This window comes from Dermacentor albipictus, chromosome 4 (assembly GCF_038994185.2).
Source record: "Dermacentor albipictus isolate Rhodes 1998 colony chromosome 4, USDA_Dalb.pri_finalv2, whole genome shotgun sequence".
Lineage (NCBI taxonomy): Eukaryota > Metazoa > Arthropoda > Arachnida > Ixodida > Ixodidae > Dermacentor > Dermacentor albipictus.
The window spans coordinates 151,852,833-151,868,165 of NC_091824.1; the positions used below are offsets into that span (position 1 = coordinate 151,852,833).

The 15,333-nt window shown below is 48.9% G+C and overlaps 1 protein-coding gene across 1 annotated transcript; it reads right to left on the reverse strand.

Annotated features, from left to right (window-relative positions):
- Positions 1-939: 939 nt before the first annotated feature.
- Positions 940-15,078, reverse strand: LOC135909763 (neprilysin-1-like). Its single transcript, XM_065441832.1, has 4 exons — positions 14,968-15,078; positions 9,748-9,834; positions 4,680-5,104; positions 940-3,177 (listed from the first exon to the last, which is right to left on the reverse strand). Exons 1-4 carry the CDS (start codon positions 15,067-15,069, stop codon positions 1,479-1,481), a joined length of 2,313 nt encoding a protein of 770 aa, XP_065297904.1. The 5' UTR covers positions 15,070-15,078; the 3' UTR covers positions 940-1,478.
- Between the last annotated feature and the right edge of the window lie 255 nt (positions 15,079-15,333).

Here is a 15,333-nt window from a genome sequence, read left to right on the forward strand (position 1 = left end):
CGTGAAAAGCATGCCAATGCTGCTCTTTTTAGAACCCGCACATGGATTTGTGCCAAAACGCGTACTTAGATTTAGGTGCACGTCAAAGAACCTCAGGTGGTCGAAATTTTCGAGGTCCCCCACTACGGCGTGCCTCATAATCAGAAAGTGGTTTTGGCATGTAAAACCTCATAATTTTTAATATTATCTCTCTCTTAAATTTCACCGTCCACTTATCCGATCTCACTTTTCAATTACACAAGAATTATTAGCTGCTTTACAATGAACTATTAACAAAACGTAAACCTACTAGATTCTTGGACCATCTCCCATTGTAGGTACGTACGACGTTTCGAAGGCACAGCAACAACCACTACTACAATTACAGATACCCTCCCTCTCCCCATGATTCTTGGTCCATGCCCCTGTGGCTGAGTGTCATATCTTGAAGGCCCATAATCACCATCATCACCGACGTCATTAAATAAAGGAAAATTTAATTTGTGACCACCTCTGCTACTGGGAAGGCGACGTAACGCGAAGGCGCGGACGTCAGCTGTGTATCCAGTATGCAGATGTTGAACGGGATTTAGCGATAATAGCAGCTGCTGTCGTCAACTCAGTGTACTCCACTGTTGCACCACCACCAGAGTAGTTAAAAGGCAGAATCTTGGACTGTCCATCTCGCAGATGATATTGAATTTTTAGCGACTCTACCGGTGGACATCAAAACAACCAACGTTGTTAGACCGTAACAGCTATAGCGGTAAAAATACGCAGTAAATTAATAATAACCATTACGTGTGCGTGCTGATACTCTTGCTAAAATCGGATTGGCTAGCGCGCATAGTGATTTATTGAAGCAAACAGGTCAATCGTATTCTTGCGTCATGAAAACGAATGTCAAACACTGAAGCGCAATGATCAAAGAACGTAACGACAGAGCCAGACGAAATGACATACAATTGATTCGAACATGTTTACTCAGAAGAAAGAAAGAGGAAATAGCAGTTAAATACAATATTGCTTTCTAATTGGCACACGAGAATCTGAAGTGCGAATAATCGAGACAACAAAAGTTCATCAATGGTAAGTTCATCCGCTTATATATACTTTGCGTCCGCAGGCAAGTACCTCTATCAGCTGCGATTCAGTGTTTATCTTGCAATTGCCCTTGGCACCCTCGTCGCAAACGGCAGGTAATTGGAGCCGTCGCCTGTCGAAACAAAGTACATCACATTGGCGGACTCACGTGTTGAGTTACATAATCAAATTTCAAAAACAAAACCACCACACGAAAAGAAAAGCGCGTTGCGGAAACTTGCCGGACCGGCGGTCCCAGGCAATCTTTCCAGGTCATTTACTCCTCTGCGACGCACGTCTTTGATGCCATTTTCAAAATTTCGATTCTTGATAATTCGCCAATTCCAGATATTATGTCCAGCACAGCTCGTGCCAATCTCGCCTTCGCCGTCGTCATTATTCCTCCCGTTGTGCGCTTACCACGCAATGGAGCAATTACGTCCACTGTACATAGGGTCGCCTGGTTTGCAGCCAAAGGCGCGCGCAAACTCGTCTACGATGGTAAGCGGCCCGTTGCACTTTCGGCGGCCATTGAGACCACCGCACTGAATGAAGCACCAGAAGACCAGAAGCAGCTCGACGTCCGTCCAGTCCTCGTAGCCGGCAAGCCTGGCGGTCTGCAGGCGTCCCTCGGTAGCTTCCGCCAGGGCGCCCAAGATCAGACGGAGCGAAGTCACCCTCCGCACGAGCTCGATATGCTCCGGCTCGAGGTGACGCAACAGCACCTGGCTCCCGAAAAAGCAGGCCGACTTGAGCGTGAACGCCTGCTGGAGCTTCCTGTCGGTCGTTCCTGCGAACGCGGCCGAAGAGAAGGCGTCGGCCACTTCGCCGCCCAACGTCGCGTACTTGACGGCCGTCACGTCTCCTAGCTCGTAGAACGGCTTCTCTAAGACTGTGGGCAGCAGTTCAAACTGACCATGGGCGGGGTAGGAGGAGAAGCGTGCACTTCCACTGCTCGCGAATTCCGTCATAGATGTGTCTGCTACGGTCAGCCGGCGAGCCTCGGCCGCGAGACGGACGTTGTCGAACACGTTGTCGCCCATGTCTGGAAAGAGACGATACAAATCGTCCAACGTCGTGGCGTTTGGAGTCTCCAGTAGTCGCAGAGAGCTGACCATAGCCGCTTCTTTCAACATAGACACGGGAATGGCGGTGAACCAAGGCGACGAGCCGAGGTGCCTGCGAAGCGCCGTCTGCACGGTTGTTTCTATGGTCTGGACGTCATCCAGCACGCGCTTTGTGACTTCGCGGCTCAGGTGGCCCGCGTAGAAAGCCACGCCCATGTACACGTGGGCGATGTCTGCGCAGAACAGCGCGTGCTCCCTGGTCGCTAAGGCATCGTCGCTCGCAAAGTACTTCGTGACGATTTCCGAACTGGTCAGCAGTGAGAGAGCCTGCGCGACCACCCAGCCGACGTAATAGGCCATGACGCTTTCGCTCTCGCTCTTGACTAGCGCGAAGAAGCTATCGAAGAAATCGACGTTCTCAACGCTCACTAATAAGACCGAGCGTTCGGAGAAGTTGAAGCTAGACCGCATGCTGCTCTCCCATTCAGAACTCTGGAAAGGGTTCTGGGTCTTGTTCACCATCGCGTTCAGGCTGCTGTCCTCCAGTATGGTCCAGTTCGGTGTCGTGAGCGCTGCCTTCAGGGCAGGAACCACCTTGTCTTCTAGCACTCTGAGTTGTCTGTAGGAATACGCTCTGGTCCCGGCGCTGCCGAATGCGGCAACCATGCTATCGAAGTATATCCGGTAGTGATCTTCGCCGGCACTCTTCTCGAGCAAGCGCTGCCTTCCCGATAGTACTGACCAAAAGAAAGGTGACGGCCTCATTATGACGCTCCCGTTACTCCGCATGATGAACTGCAAGACGCTTGCCCAGCTCCAGGCCGTAGCCATGGAGAAGAAGATGCCGAGAAGGCGCGAGGTGTTGGTCAGCTCAGGCCAGCGCACGCCGCAGTTTTCCATCAGCGACCGTGCCTCGCTCACGTGGTTGTAGTCTTGCGTGTGGACGTGCGCGCAAGACTGATACAGCCTGGCAGCTTTCTGCACCGCGGTCTGCCCTTGTTGGGGAGTTGTCGTCCTATTCGCCATAGTGGCCACGTTGTTCATGAATCTGGGCGAAAGTGTGCATCGCAACAAGTGTAAACATATACTGCCTGTGCATTTTCTATCTCTGCGCGCTCGCACACAGTGCATGTCGACATTTCTAGAATTTTCTACTAGTGAGTACAAGTACATGTCACTGATCAAATTAACCTGCGTTCTTGTCCCGTATCCAGAAAGCAGTTCGTGTGCTATAAGTTTTCGTGAAAAAAATACGTAAGAACAGGTATCAGGCAAACAACATATTACGCACGGAAGCAGCCGTCCTATAGCAATAAATTATTGCGACCAAAAATGAAAAATATGCGCGTACATTCGCTGCAAGTTTTTGTGTGTATGTTTCTTCTCTTGTTAGTCACTTTATTTTACAGCCGTTGTATACGCTGCGCTTAATTTAGTACGTTAGAAGTAAGCCCAAAAATAACAGGAAGGAGTACGTACACAAGACAGGTGATCTCCTATGAACTGCCCGCCCTGTGTACTTCCTCGTCCCTGTTATCTTTGAGCTCGTTTCTATGATACCATCCGAATATGTATATACCAACTCGCACAACAACGCACATTGCTGTGCATAACAATGTTCGCGAAAGAAAGCTGGTAATCCACACGTGAAAGAAAACAGTGAAGGCTACCCGCCGTGGTTGCTCAGTGGCTATGGTGTTGGGCTGCTGAGCACGAGGTCGCGGGATTGAATCCAGGCCACGGCGGCCGCATTTGGCCGCAAAGTGGTTTTCGAACGTAAAACCCCATAATTTAAAACAGTGAAGGCTGGAGTTACATAAATCCGAGTAATGTTCCCTAGTGTCACGATAACGCCTTTAAACATAATCCCAGTGTTGCGTTGCCAACAATTTCGTGTACAGTGCTCAGCGATTGAAACGCGATACTCGGAACGCGTCGCTGCCCAGCACTTCTTGCGCCACAGGTGGACACTGGGGACATCAAGCTGTCGCGTTTTTGTACCACATGAAAGCGAGAGTGACTGTGATGCATTGTGACATGCATTCCGCCCCACAGCGATCACCTAGCACTCACCGGTATTGCAAAAAGCGCCGGCCACCGGTCGCAAGTACATGCGTCCACTAGTGTGAAGGACTTAGTAGTCCTCCATTCAGCTTTGAGAAGTTAAAATACAATAATTAGCAGTCCATTAAGCGCGGAATTTCGACGATCCATTTCGTCAATGATGACCGAAGCTTCTTCGCGAGAGAAAATTGGAATGTAGAGCTTACCTATCTCGGCAACGTCTACCTTGTAGTACCTTCATTTCGCACATCTGGCAGTAATCATTTACGAGTACAGAAGGCTTTGTTTGCACAAATACATAATACATAACGAGTGGGACAGCGGAGATAGTCCACAGTATGGTTCTGCACGACAATTGGAGGCGTTCAAATTAATATGGTGGGCAATACGACATTGACGGTACATGCCAAAGGACAAGGTGAAATATTTATTTCTCCCTTCCCTCACCCGTACGAATGCAGGGCGCGAGGTGGAGGCCGTACTTACTCTTTGTAGATGGTGTCCCTGACTGACAGGTCATGCGCCGCCTCCCAGCGACCGCAGACATATGCGTAGAAGTCCCGGCAGGGCGGCACCGACGCGTTCAGGTTGGCGTCCAGTAGCGCGCGGTGTCGCTGGCAGGCCGGCGACGAGCACGGGGCCGAGGACACCACCCGGACGTAATAGGCGGCCCCAATAAGGGTCAGCATGAGCGCCGCGATGCTCGCCAGCAGCGCAGGTTGGAGGCAGTTACGATCGTTGTTGTTGGCGGCTTCGCACGCGCCAACCAACTGCTCGGGCTGTGACGCGGGGGATATTTCGACCGCCGGAGCGGGCGTCGGATTCCAGGACAGTTCATTGCCGCGTGGAAGCTTCTGCTTCGGTTGCTCCGCCTGGAGTATGTTCGACTTGGAGGCTGCCACTTCTCCGCCCTGAAGCATCGTATCAATACGCCGAGAAACATGAAGGGATGCAGCGAACAGTTCCAGCGTATACCCCGCCAAAAGGATGAGGCGGCGCTAACATTGATAACGTCTCGTTAGCCTGCCACCGACTAGAACATGCCGAGTATACCGTTTCTCGTCAGACCACTAAGCAGTATTCGATCTGATCGAAAACCACGAGGTGACGCCGAGTGCCGATGGCTCTCGCACTGCCTCGCGGTGCTTCGGGGCCCGAACTTTGTAATGTGCCATTTCATCCCCCCCCCTTCTTTTTTTTTTTTTTCTTGTCGCGCGTCTTGCCGAGCTGCCGATCTCAGTGATAACGGCGACGTTGTGGCCATCTATATAGCCATATTCGATCCAACGACGAAAGGTGCAAAGAATTTGTGAATTGTTAGAAAGTATAACGGCCTCAGGGCATCCGTCCTCAGCGAAACAGTTAAGGTGTCAGAAGCGGAAGATATTTGCAGTCGTACGCTATATGAACGTTAAAGCGCGAGCGTCAACCGTTAGACTAATTCAATCTTCAGGTGCTTGTTTCGGAGCGCTCCACAGGTAGCCATCTTGTTCGGGTAGTCGAAAAAGGGGGCTCCGATTGCATTTGCTTTGTTCTTTCAAATCGCTAAAACCCTATTTGGAGCGCCCAAAAATTCACCGACGACGCCATGGAAACTGCGAGATTCGGCCTGTTTCCGGTCGCGTGAGCGCTATGCAGCTCCCGTCAGCGCGCTTTTAACGGTCTCGTATGGTGTCGTCTCGGCCGTTTGGCCAGGGGGCGGACACTCCGTATACATCCCATTGGCCGTTTTTGAGCAGACGCTCTTTCGACGCTAGCGCCAAGGTCCCCTTCAGTTACGGCCCTAATGAAGGGGCGACGCATTAGGCAAAATGGCGGCGCACATGATTGTTTACGTTGCCATGGCAACAGCAACAGCAGCCGCGCGGCGCCTCCTCTCCCAAACGTTTTTCTTTCCTTTTTGTTTTTATTATGCCGACCCGCTCCACTCTCTTTCTCTCTTTCCCCCATGTCGCGCGCGCCGCTCACTTTTTTTTTGTTTTTACCCGTAAGCGGCGCGTTTTTTCTTTTTTTATAGCGCGCTTGTTACCGCGCGCCACGCGCCAGCTCGCAAGCAATGCGCGCGCTACGCGGCGCATTGGCATTGCTTGCGAGCTGGCGCGTGGTGCGCCGTGGGCTATGCATTGGCACGCACGCAGTCTTGCCCATACTTATATTATACCAGCATGTGGCGGGACATAAAAAAAATTCTACTTCCAACACAACAGATGTTTAGCCTCGCTTTATTGACTTCGTTTCCGAAAAGAGATTTTTCTTACAACGTGGTGTGATACACGCTCCAAAAATGAGCAAAAGTGAGAGGTGCATGACATATACAAGAGTACTAAAGACAAAAGTTCACAGATGGTGAAATAACAAAAGAAAGCGTGCAGTGAAAGCGCTAGAAAACGCGAAGGCCATTCCATGTACACACATATAAAAACAACATTTTTATATAACGTCCTCAAGACCTAAATGTAGACGAGCTCCTGATATGTGCACTAAGATATTGCACAAAATTGGACGACGTGTATGACGTAGTCATGACAACTATAAAAAGGGAAAACTCACTAGTAATGGCAAAAACAAGGACACGCAAAACACCTGAAAGATAGAATAAAATGCTAACATTGTTTGATTGAGAGCCATACCAAAAGAAAGCTCACTTATAGATCTGCACGAAAATATATGAAATGCTTGACATGTTCATTACTACTGAACAAATTGAAAAAAACATGGCAGAAAAAAATAACATCGTACTAAAAACTGAAACAAACATTATCACATTATTTCGCACTTGGTCGCAACTTGAGTAAAGGTGGCAAGGGAACAGGAGATAGTCGGCTTTTGCAGCAGCACATAGAAAACATTCGCAGAAAGGCGTATTCCTCAATCAAAGACCAGGTAAAACAAGCCAACACGACCCTTCTTTCTACCCGAATGCAATGCTTAGCAGTAAAATTACGTCACTTAAGGCACTAAGTCGTACCTACTGGGCTGTCCCTTGTATAATAAACATGAACTGCAAAAATCTGCATGTAGGACACTTGCAATGCTCATGCTTTCCAGAGGAAAAAAAAGCGTATCATGCCTACACATGAAGGTTGTTCGCGCGGTTTTCCCATCGGGGGTTACTGAGATAGTACACAAACACTAACAGTAATTTTTCAGCTGTTAGTTGGTTTGTAGAACGTGATACACAGAAAAAGCACTGAGGGCGGTATGGAAAGCTGGGCAAGTTACTGAAGTTGCAGAATGAGACTTGGCACAGAAAAACACAAGTCACAGACCAGGTGACAATGAGGAGGAACATCTATTTGTCAGCTTTCTCTACCGGGAACAGGCAAGTGTAGCACAATCAAGGCGCAACGACGTCCGGAGCCTCATGGAGTACACAAATGGACAGGGCTGTGTTCGTGTACATGCGCCTTCTGATGTCCTTGGGTCTGAGCGCTCACCTGTTGTCTTTGGGCACCCGGAACAAACTTGCAGGGCTTGTTTTTGAGGTATTTGTGCACCACTGCACGATGCACGAGCGGTACGAGTCGTGAAACGGGTGAAACATCGCGGAGCACAAGCACACAGCTACCGAGGAACACAGAACTGACTAAACTAGCCACGTCGGTAAACGCACAGCAGCGCACGTATCTCGATGACAGTAGATAACAAAAATAAAGCGTTACGTAGCGGACTAAGCAGCAGCCGGGCCGGCGGGGATGGCACGGCGGCGCGGCGCGTAGACAGTCGAAGGTGAGGGAGTTGAGAGTGTATTACGAGAGAGGGCGTAGGGAGAGGAGCCTAGCGGGGGGAAGGGCTTGGCCACCTGGATCGGCGCGCGTGCGCGCGATGATCTACGAGGCCATGCAAGGGAAACGGATTTTTGCGTCGCCCTGTACACAGATGGCGCCAATTTCCTGCGCCACTGGAACCGAGGAGTGTCCCCCCCCCCTGGTTTGGCCCTTTCGTAATAATGCTGTCGCGCTTTGCGAGCATCACAACGATGACGGCGACGCGGTGACGCTCGCATTTGTTAGCGACACCTTCAGTTCTTTTAAATCGAGAGGCAAGCTGTGAAAGCGTCTTAGTGCTGAAAACGCGGCGCTGGCGTGTGGCTGCCTTTCAAGCAGCGATCGTTTTCGTATAGCCGACCAGTTTTTTCTCTAGAATGCGCTCTCGCTCATCGTGATGCTATAATGTTGTGTGATGCGGCGGCTTGCTGTCGGGCATCACCCTGGCATCACCCAAAGTTCCCCTCGGCCATCGCTTCCTTCCATGTCCTATATATAGCTCCGGAAACTGAACCGCCGTTCAGGTGGCGCGTGCTTTGCCTGAATCGGATCTGGATAGTCTTGCTATCCGACTTGCGAGACCGGATCGACCACCAGAATTTACCATTAATTTCCCATCTAATGGCGGTTTCTACACGGCGGAGACGATACTGGACGATAAATTATGTGCTCTCTCTATCCTTCGTTGTTCCTTGCTGCAGTCACCACTACCACTGAGATGAACTCGCAGTATTTCTTTAATGCGAAAATACTTGTTTGGCTGCTCTACCCCATTGTAGTCTGTCTATCTGGCATCGATATGACGACTTCGCAAGAATAATTGTATAAAAATAAATTGTCTCCGGCGAGGAATCAAACATGGGCCTGCAACATGGTACGCGAGTAATTATTTTCGACGCCACGCGAACTTCATTATTATTGTTGCGAATGCGGCATGGTGCACGGCAACTTGGCGCGGCGGGGCGCCGCTTTGCCCCGAATTCAATTTGGATAATTGATTGTTGAATCGGTTGAAAGGGAAAGATTGCATCTGCCACAGCGTTTAGTACGAATGACTACTTCGACAAGGAGACTTGTCTTCGTCAGAGCTGACGAAGACAAGTCCTCTTGTCGAAAGGTTGGCCCTCTTGTTCGATCCCCGTCGGTCATTCAAGTGTCAATTTTCCTGTGAACATTTGTTTAGTATACAGTATGAAGGCTAAGGTATTAATAACTGATCTCATTCAACAAAAAGCTTTGTGGTTGAAAATTTGTTCCTATAGTACCCCTACGCCGTGCAGATTTCTACATAACTTATTTCGATACACCGTGCCTATTATATCATCGGCCCGTGGTAACGAAAGAAAATCTAGCAAAGTGCTTCGCACCTCAACGATACCGTTAAATCTACTGCGGCAGCTTTTTTTCCCGTTTCGAATATTTTGTGATATATACATGCATTGTGTATACACATAATTGTGTTTCGGTTACAGCCAACCATCGTTCAAGTCTTCGTTCTACCAGCAAACAGCCTCTGTAAAACAATAAATATTCACAATTTCCCGAAATAGTTCATTTGACTTATGATAAACTGCAGACTTCTTCAGCGCAACCAGCCTCTCGTTGACCTTGCAGCATATAAACGAAATCTATGGGCTCACTATATGAGCGTGAGCTCACCAATGACTCCCCCGGGCGTCATTGCCACCGCTTATGCATGCGCCAGGCCGCAGCCGCTTGCGTCTTCCATATCGTCAAATTCAACGTCGAGAAATGAGGCGATGCAAGTGCAGGAAGAAAATTCTCACCGGTAATGCTATCTTCGATTCCCCTCTTTTCACGGCCTCGGGCTTCGCTGTGTGGGCTGGTGGCTCTTGAGATGGTGCGACGGCGTCCTATGATTAAGAACCAAACAAAAGGTTGAAACGTTCGGCAAGGAATCCACACGAAAACCGCTGAAAGAAATCCGCAGGAAATAAGGTTATTTTTCTGTTCATTTTCACGCTATTATACTTGTCGATAGAGGCTGCTGAGACGGCGGGGGCGCTTAGAACTGAATACGCTACAAGAATAAGTCACACGTATAGGCATACACTATCCTCGGTTTCCCGGCTCGGTGCTCACCCAGCCATAGAGATGACCCAGCAGTATGCTGCAAGCTATCTAGATACATGCGTGTCGACAGAAGGAGATAAGGTATAAGTCAATGCACTGACAACGAAACAAATGCTTACCCATGCCAGCACGCGAGCTAGAACTGACCTGACGATCACTGGCTGGCGTATGATTAAACGAACGGAAAACACACATACACTATAGAGCAGTACTTAACAGGATGAACGAGCGACAACAGTTGCATGGCGAACACAAGGACAAGTATTCTCAAAACATTTTCTCAAGTTCCGTCTGTGACTGGTTATCGCCAGGGTGATCGTCTGGTTATCACAGGGATCGCAGTCATGAGACTAGTAGGAGCGCATCTCTAAGAGTGCCTTCCCATCCAATGAGAAGACGCTCTTCGGGATGGTTCGTGAATATGAGCTAAATTTCCTCTAAGAGTATTTGCCGTGGCGTTGTTGCTCTCTTATGGTAGGTACAATAGCTGTACGGCAACCAGCTGCTTAGTCGCGACACTGCGCACGCTTCTGGAGACAAATTCACAAAGTGTTTCGTTCCTAAGTGATCCTTGCCATTACCTAGCTGGCCGCCTTCGCTAACGTTTGCAGATATGGCATTGACTAAAATTTTCTCTTGCAGACAAGTTCAGCATAAGAGCTTTTTTTGTGAATGCGGAACCTGTTCCGTACCAACATTCTTATTTTTCTTTCCCTTTTTTTTCTTGTTTAGAGAGCACTTTTCTAGCCGGGATAGTATCTGTTACACAAAATTTCTGCAGGAAGTAGAGGCCCCGACAACAGGGAGCGCACATACCATTTTAATTTGTTGTCTATATGGACAAAACAATTTTTCACATTAATGACGCACCTCAGGTAGAATGAAAGCAGGAATGGAAAAAAACTAAGAACACCCAGCACGCGCAACCAAAATGCTCCATGCGCCTCCCGCACGAAACTGCTAACTAGCGGAGCGCCAGGAGGAAATGTGCGCAGTAATGATATGTCGGATTTTCGTTGCGAGTTCTCCAACGCGCAACAAAGCAAAACATTCGTTTTCCTTCTGCGAACTGAGTATTCGTGTTCTACAAATACCATTTTGATTGATTGATTGATTGATTGATTGATTGATTGATTGATTGATTGATTGATTGATTGATTGATTGATTGATTGATTGATTGATTGATTGATTGATTGATTGATTGATTGATTGATTGATTGATTGATTGGAGATAACCATCAGCAAGGTGTCTGCCATTCAAAAGCAACCATATGGAACGCGTTTCCGAAGTATTTTTGGGGCCATGGAGTCCGCGTAACGCGGCGTCAGCGTGACCATTTAGGCCGCGCGAATCGCGATGGCACCGCTATACTCGCAGCTGGAATGTATTCGACGCAGCTATTTAACGGGACGCTCAAGTAGAACAGTAAGGTAAGCTGTATTAGTAAGCTTTACCTATGCAACAGCGAAGCAGCCATTACCATGTGCGAGGGCTTTGTAAACCATGAGCAAAGACGCGAAAACGTAAGGCCCGTGGCGACGTCACCCTGACGTTCGCCCACCAGCCCGCCATAACGTCACGGATTTTGACGACATTTACTCGAGTATAGTTTACTATTTATCCGCAAAGAAGGACTATATCTGGCACTCTAAGGGAACCAAATATTCAATCTGGAAGATTTCAAGAGCAGTGGATGCGGTGAAATAGTTCAAATACGAAAAAAATACTTGGAAATTAGTGCGCAAGCGTCCTCCGGCCAGGCGCTCGCTTGGGAGAGGCTCTATCAACCACGCTGGCCCCGATTAGTTTCGAACGACTGCAACCTGCAAAGGTGGTATCGCTATGCATGTGGCTTAGAAGGGACTCCTGCACCAGCGCACACCGTGGTGAGCTTGTGTGAAGTCGAATGCGCGACCAGTCCAAGCGATCATGGCAGCCGTGGGCTGCGAAACTTGTCGACCGACCGAAAGCATCGATCACTCAAAAAAAAAAAAGAAGAAGAAAGGAGGTTTGGGCCACTTCCATGGCGATTATTTCCGACGTGGCGTCCCAATGCACCCATTAGGTGGGGACGCCCTCGGGTTGATAATACAGCTCCCTTTCTGAGCATTGAAGTCCTATAATTGCTGAGCACCTGGCCAGGAGCGTGCGGGTGCCTATTCTGCCGGTAGGTAACCGGCGGCTGCTCCAGTCTGCCTCCCACAGCCGAGGCAGATGCTCTTCAACAATGCCATCTGTGGTTGGACATGGGTGCGCAGACGCCAAGCACAATCCCATCCACCACCTAACTTTCTGCCGCCTCCTGCTGCGCTTACCTTGCCTTGGAATCCAGTCCGTAACCCTTAATGACCATCGGTTATCTTCCCTCCTCATTACATGTCCTGCCCATGCCCATTTCTTTTTCTTCATTTCAACTAAGATGTCATTAACTCGCGTTTGTTCCCTCACCCAATCTGCTCTTTTCTTATACCTTAACGTTCCACCCATCATTCTTCTTTCCATAGCTCGTTGCGTCGTCCTCAATTTAAGTAGATCCCTTTTCGTAAGCTTCTACGTTTCTGCCGCGTAGGTGAGTACTAAGACATAGCTGTTATATACTTTTATCTTGAGGGATAACGGCAACCTGCTGTTCACGATCTAAGAATGCCTGCCAAACGCACCCTAGCCCATTCTTATTCTTCTGATTATTTCAGTCTCATGATCAGGATCCGCGGTCGCTACCTGTCCTAAGTAGATGTATTCCCTTACCACTACCAGTGTCTCGCTACCTATCGTAAACTGCTGTTCCCTTCCGAGACTGTTAAACATTACCTTAGTTTTCTGCAGATTAATTTTTAGAACCACCCTTCTGCTTTGCCTCTCCAGGTCAATGAACATGCATTGCAATTGGTCTCCTGAGTTACTAAGCAAGGCAATAGCATCAGCGAATTGCAAGCTACTAAGGTATTATCCATTAACTCTTATCCCCAATTCATCCCAATCCAAGTCTCTGAATACCTCCTGTAAACACGCTGTGAATAGCATTGGAGAGATCGTATCTCTCTGCCTGACGCCTTTCTTTATTTGGATTTTGTTGCTTTCTTTATGGAGGACTACAGTGGCTGTGGAACCGCTATAGATATATCTTGCAGTAGTTTTACATACGGCTCGCCTACACCCTATATATATATATATATATATATATATATATATATATGCGCGTGAGTTCGTGAGAGAACGCGCGCATGCGCGTGGAGTTAGGGGCCGAGCCAATAGCGGCCAGTGAGCGGGTGCATGGGGGTGCGCGCGTATCAGCGACAAACGTTATACGGCTTCAGATTTGACCTTGGCTCCGACTAGGCAAAGAAATACTAGGCATTTAAAAAAGAAAATTAGCAGCCTTAAAGAGCCCCTCACCAGGTCTGGCCATGCATGCTCTGCGCGTGTCGGAGCATACATTGCGCGATAACGATCGTGTCTGCAAAGTATTACACCGCTACGCGCCGCGGAAAGATCTGAAATTTCAAACCGAACGACGTTTTTCCTTCTCCTCGCGGCTGCCCCTGCGCCTACGTAGTCGTGTCCGCAGTGTGACGTCGCTCGTGGTGAGACGTGATTTCGAGAATTATTCAAGACATCTGTTATCTGTGCGATCTGTTGCTTGAATGGAAGAATTCAACTTTAGAGAAATAATAAAACACATAAACGGAATGTCTGCCTGCTTTTTTTGTTTTACTTCGCACCGAAGCAAGAGAGATGTACTTCCGCTTCGTCTGCTTGTTCCCACGGTCGTGCGGTCACGTGCGCAAATACCGAAACTATGCCATTTTCTACCGTTTTCCATCACCCGTAATCATGCTCTGCGATCCACTTGTTCTGCCTCAATATTCGTGTAGCATTGAATTATAGTGCTAGTCATGTTTCCTGGTGCCCAGTGCGCAAGACCGTGCGCTGCGCGAACGAAACAACAGCTCGCGCGCGACGCCGTCACCGTACGTATGCGTCACGCGATCCTCGAGGTACGGTTATGGGAGAATTCAGGAGAGGAATTTCGCTTGCGTAGGCTAGACGGGGCGAGTGGAGAGAGCGTCTTGCTTGGCTGTGGAGCCCGCCTGCTGAAATCATGGGTTCGCGGCACTGAAATATTTCAATCTCGGCTATTAATGAGCCGATTTGAAACATTTTTGCGGCAGAACGCTCCCTAGAAGACACGTAACAACTTAATAATATTTGGGGTTTTACGTGCCAAAACCACTTTCTGATTATGAGGCACGCCGTAGTGAAGGACTCCGGAAATTTTGACCACCTGGGGTTCTTTAACGTGCACCTAAATCTAAGCACACGGGTGTTTTTAGCATTTCGCCCCCATCGAAATGCGGCCGCCGTGGCCGGGATTCGATCCCGCGACCTCGTGCTCAGCAGCCCAACACCATAGCCACTGAGCAACCACGGCGGGTCGTAACAACTTCCAGCGTATAACCAAAATTTGCTATGGGGCCTGGTGAGGGGCCCTTTAAGCGATTCTTTCGACTTTCAACTCACGGTCTGTTTGCAAAGACTTTCGACACCCACAGATTTTCCTTCTTGACGCGTATACAGCAGTCATTTCGCTTGTAGCTCAAGAGTTCTCATTATTTCAAGACGAAGCCCACTGATCGGGAAACGATGGGGCGGAAACGCCGCATTCGCAGTCGTCTGGGAAACCTGTACGGCAGCGAGTCGCGTGATTGCGGAGCCACATAACAGTTCGGAGTAGTCAACTACGCACTGCTAGCAGACCGCATTTGCGAAGGAGTTGTTCGGCTTCTGAGGCAAAAATTTTACAGCGGAACAAAACTGCACTGTATACGTGCATTACTGAGGCAACTCAATAACGTCCTTCTTAGGTTTTGGCATCATGCAGGACGCGTTAGGAAAGGCCACGGTACTTACGGGAGACTTTGGCCGCTTCGTTGAACTCCTGCGGCTTCCGTGACGCGACTTTTTCCGTCGACTTCGGGTACTTCGAAGACTCTTGCCGGTAGCTTCTTCCATGGTCGCTTCTTTTTCTTCTTTTCGCCGGGTGAATTACACCCGCTCATCCTCTTTGTCCCCTTTTCTAGGACCCTTGCACGTGAAACTATGGCGAGGCTGTAGGCGGTTTATCTCGTTAAGAGACCGTTTATGAATGAACCGATGATATCCGCTAGGCAAAAATGGTGGTTCGAACTAAATAATTCAAGAAGTTTCTGTTTGCGGCAGAATCGAAGGGGTGTGCTGTGGTGAGACCTACTCAGAAGCCAGAATCGTTACCTCTCT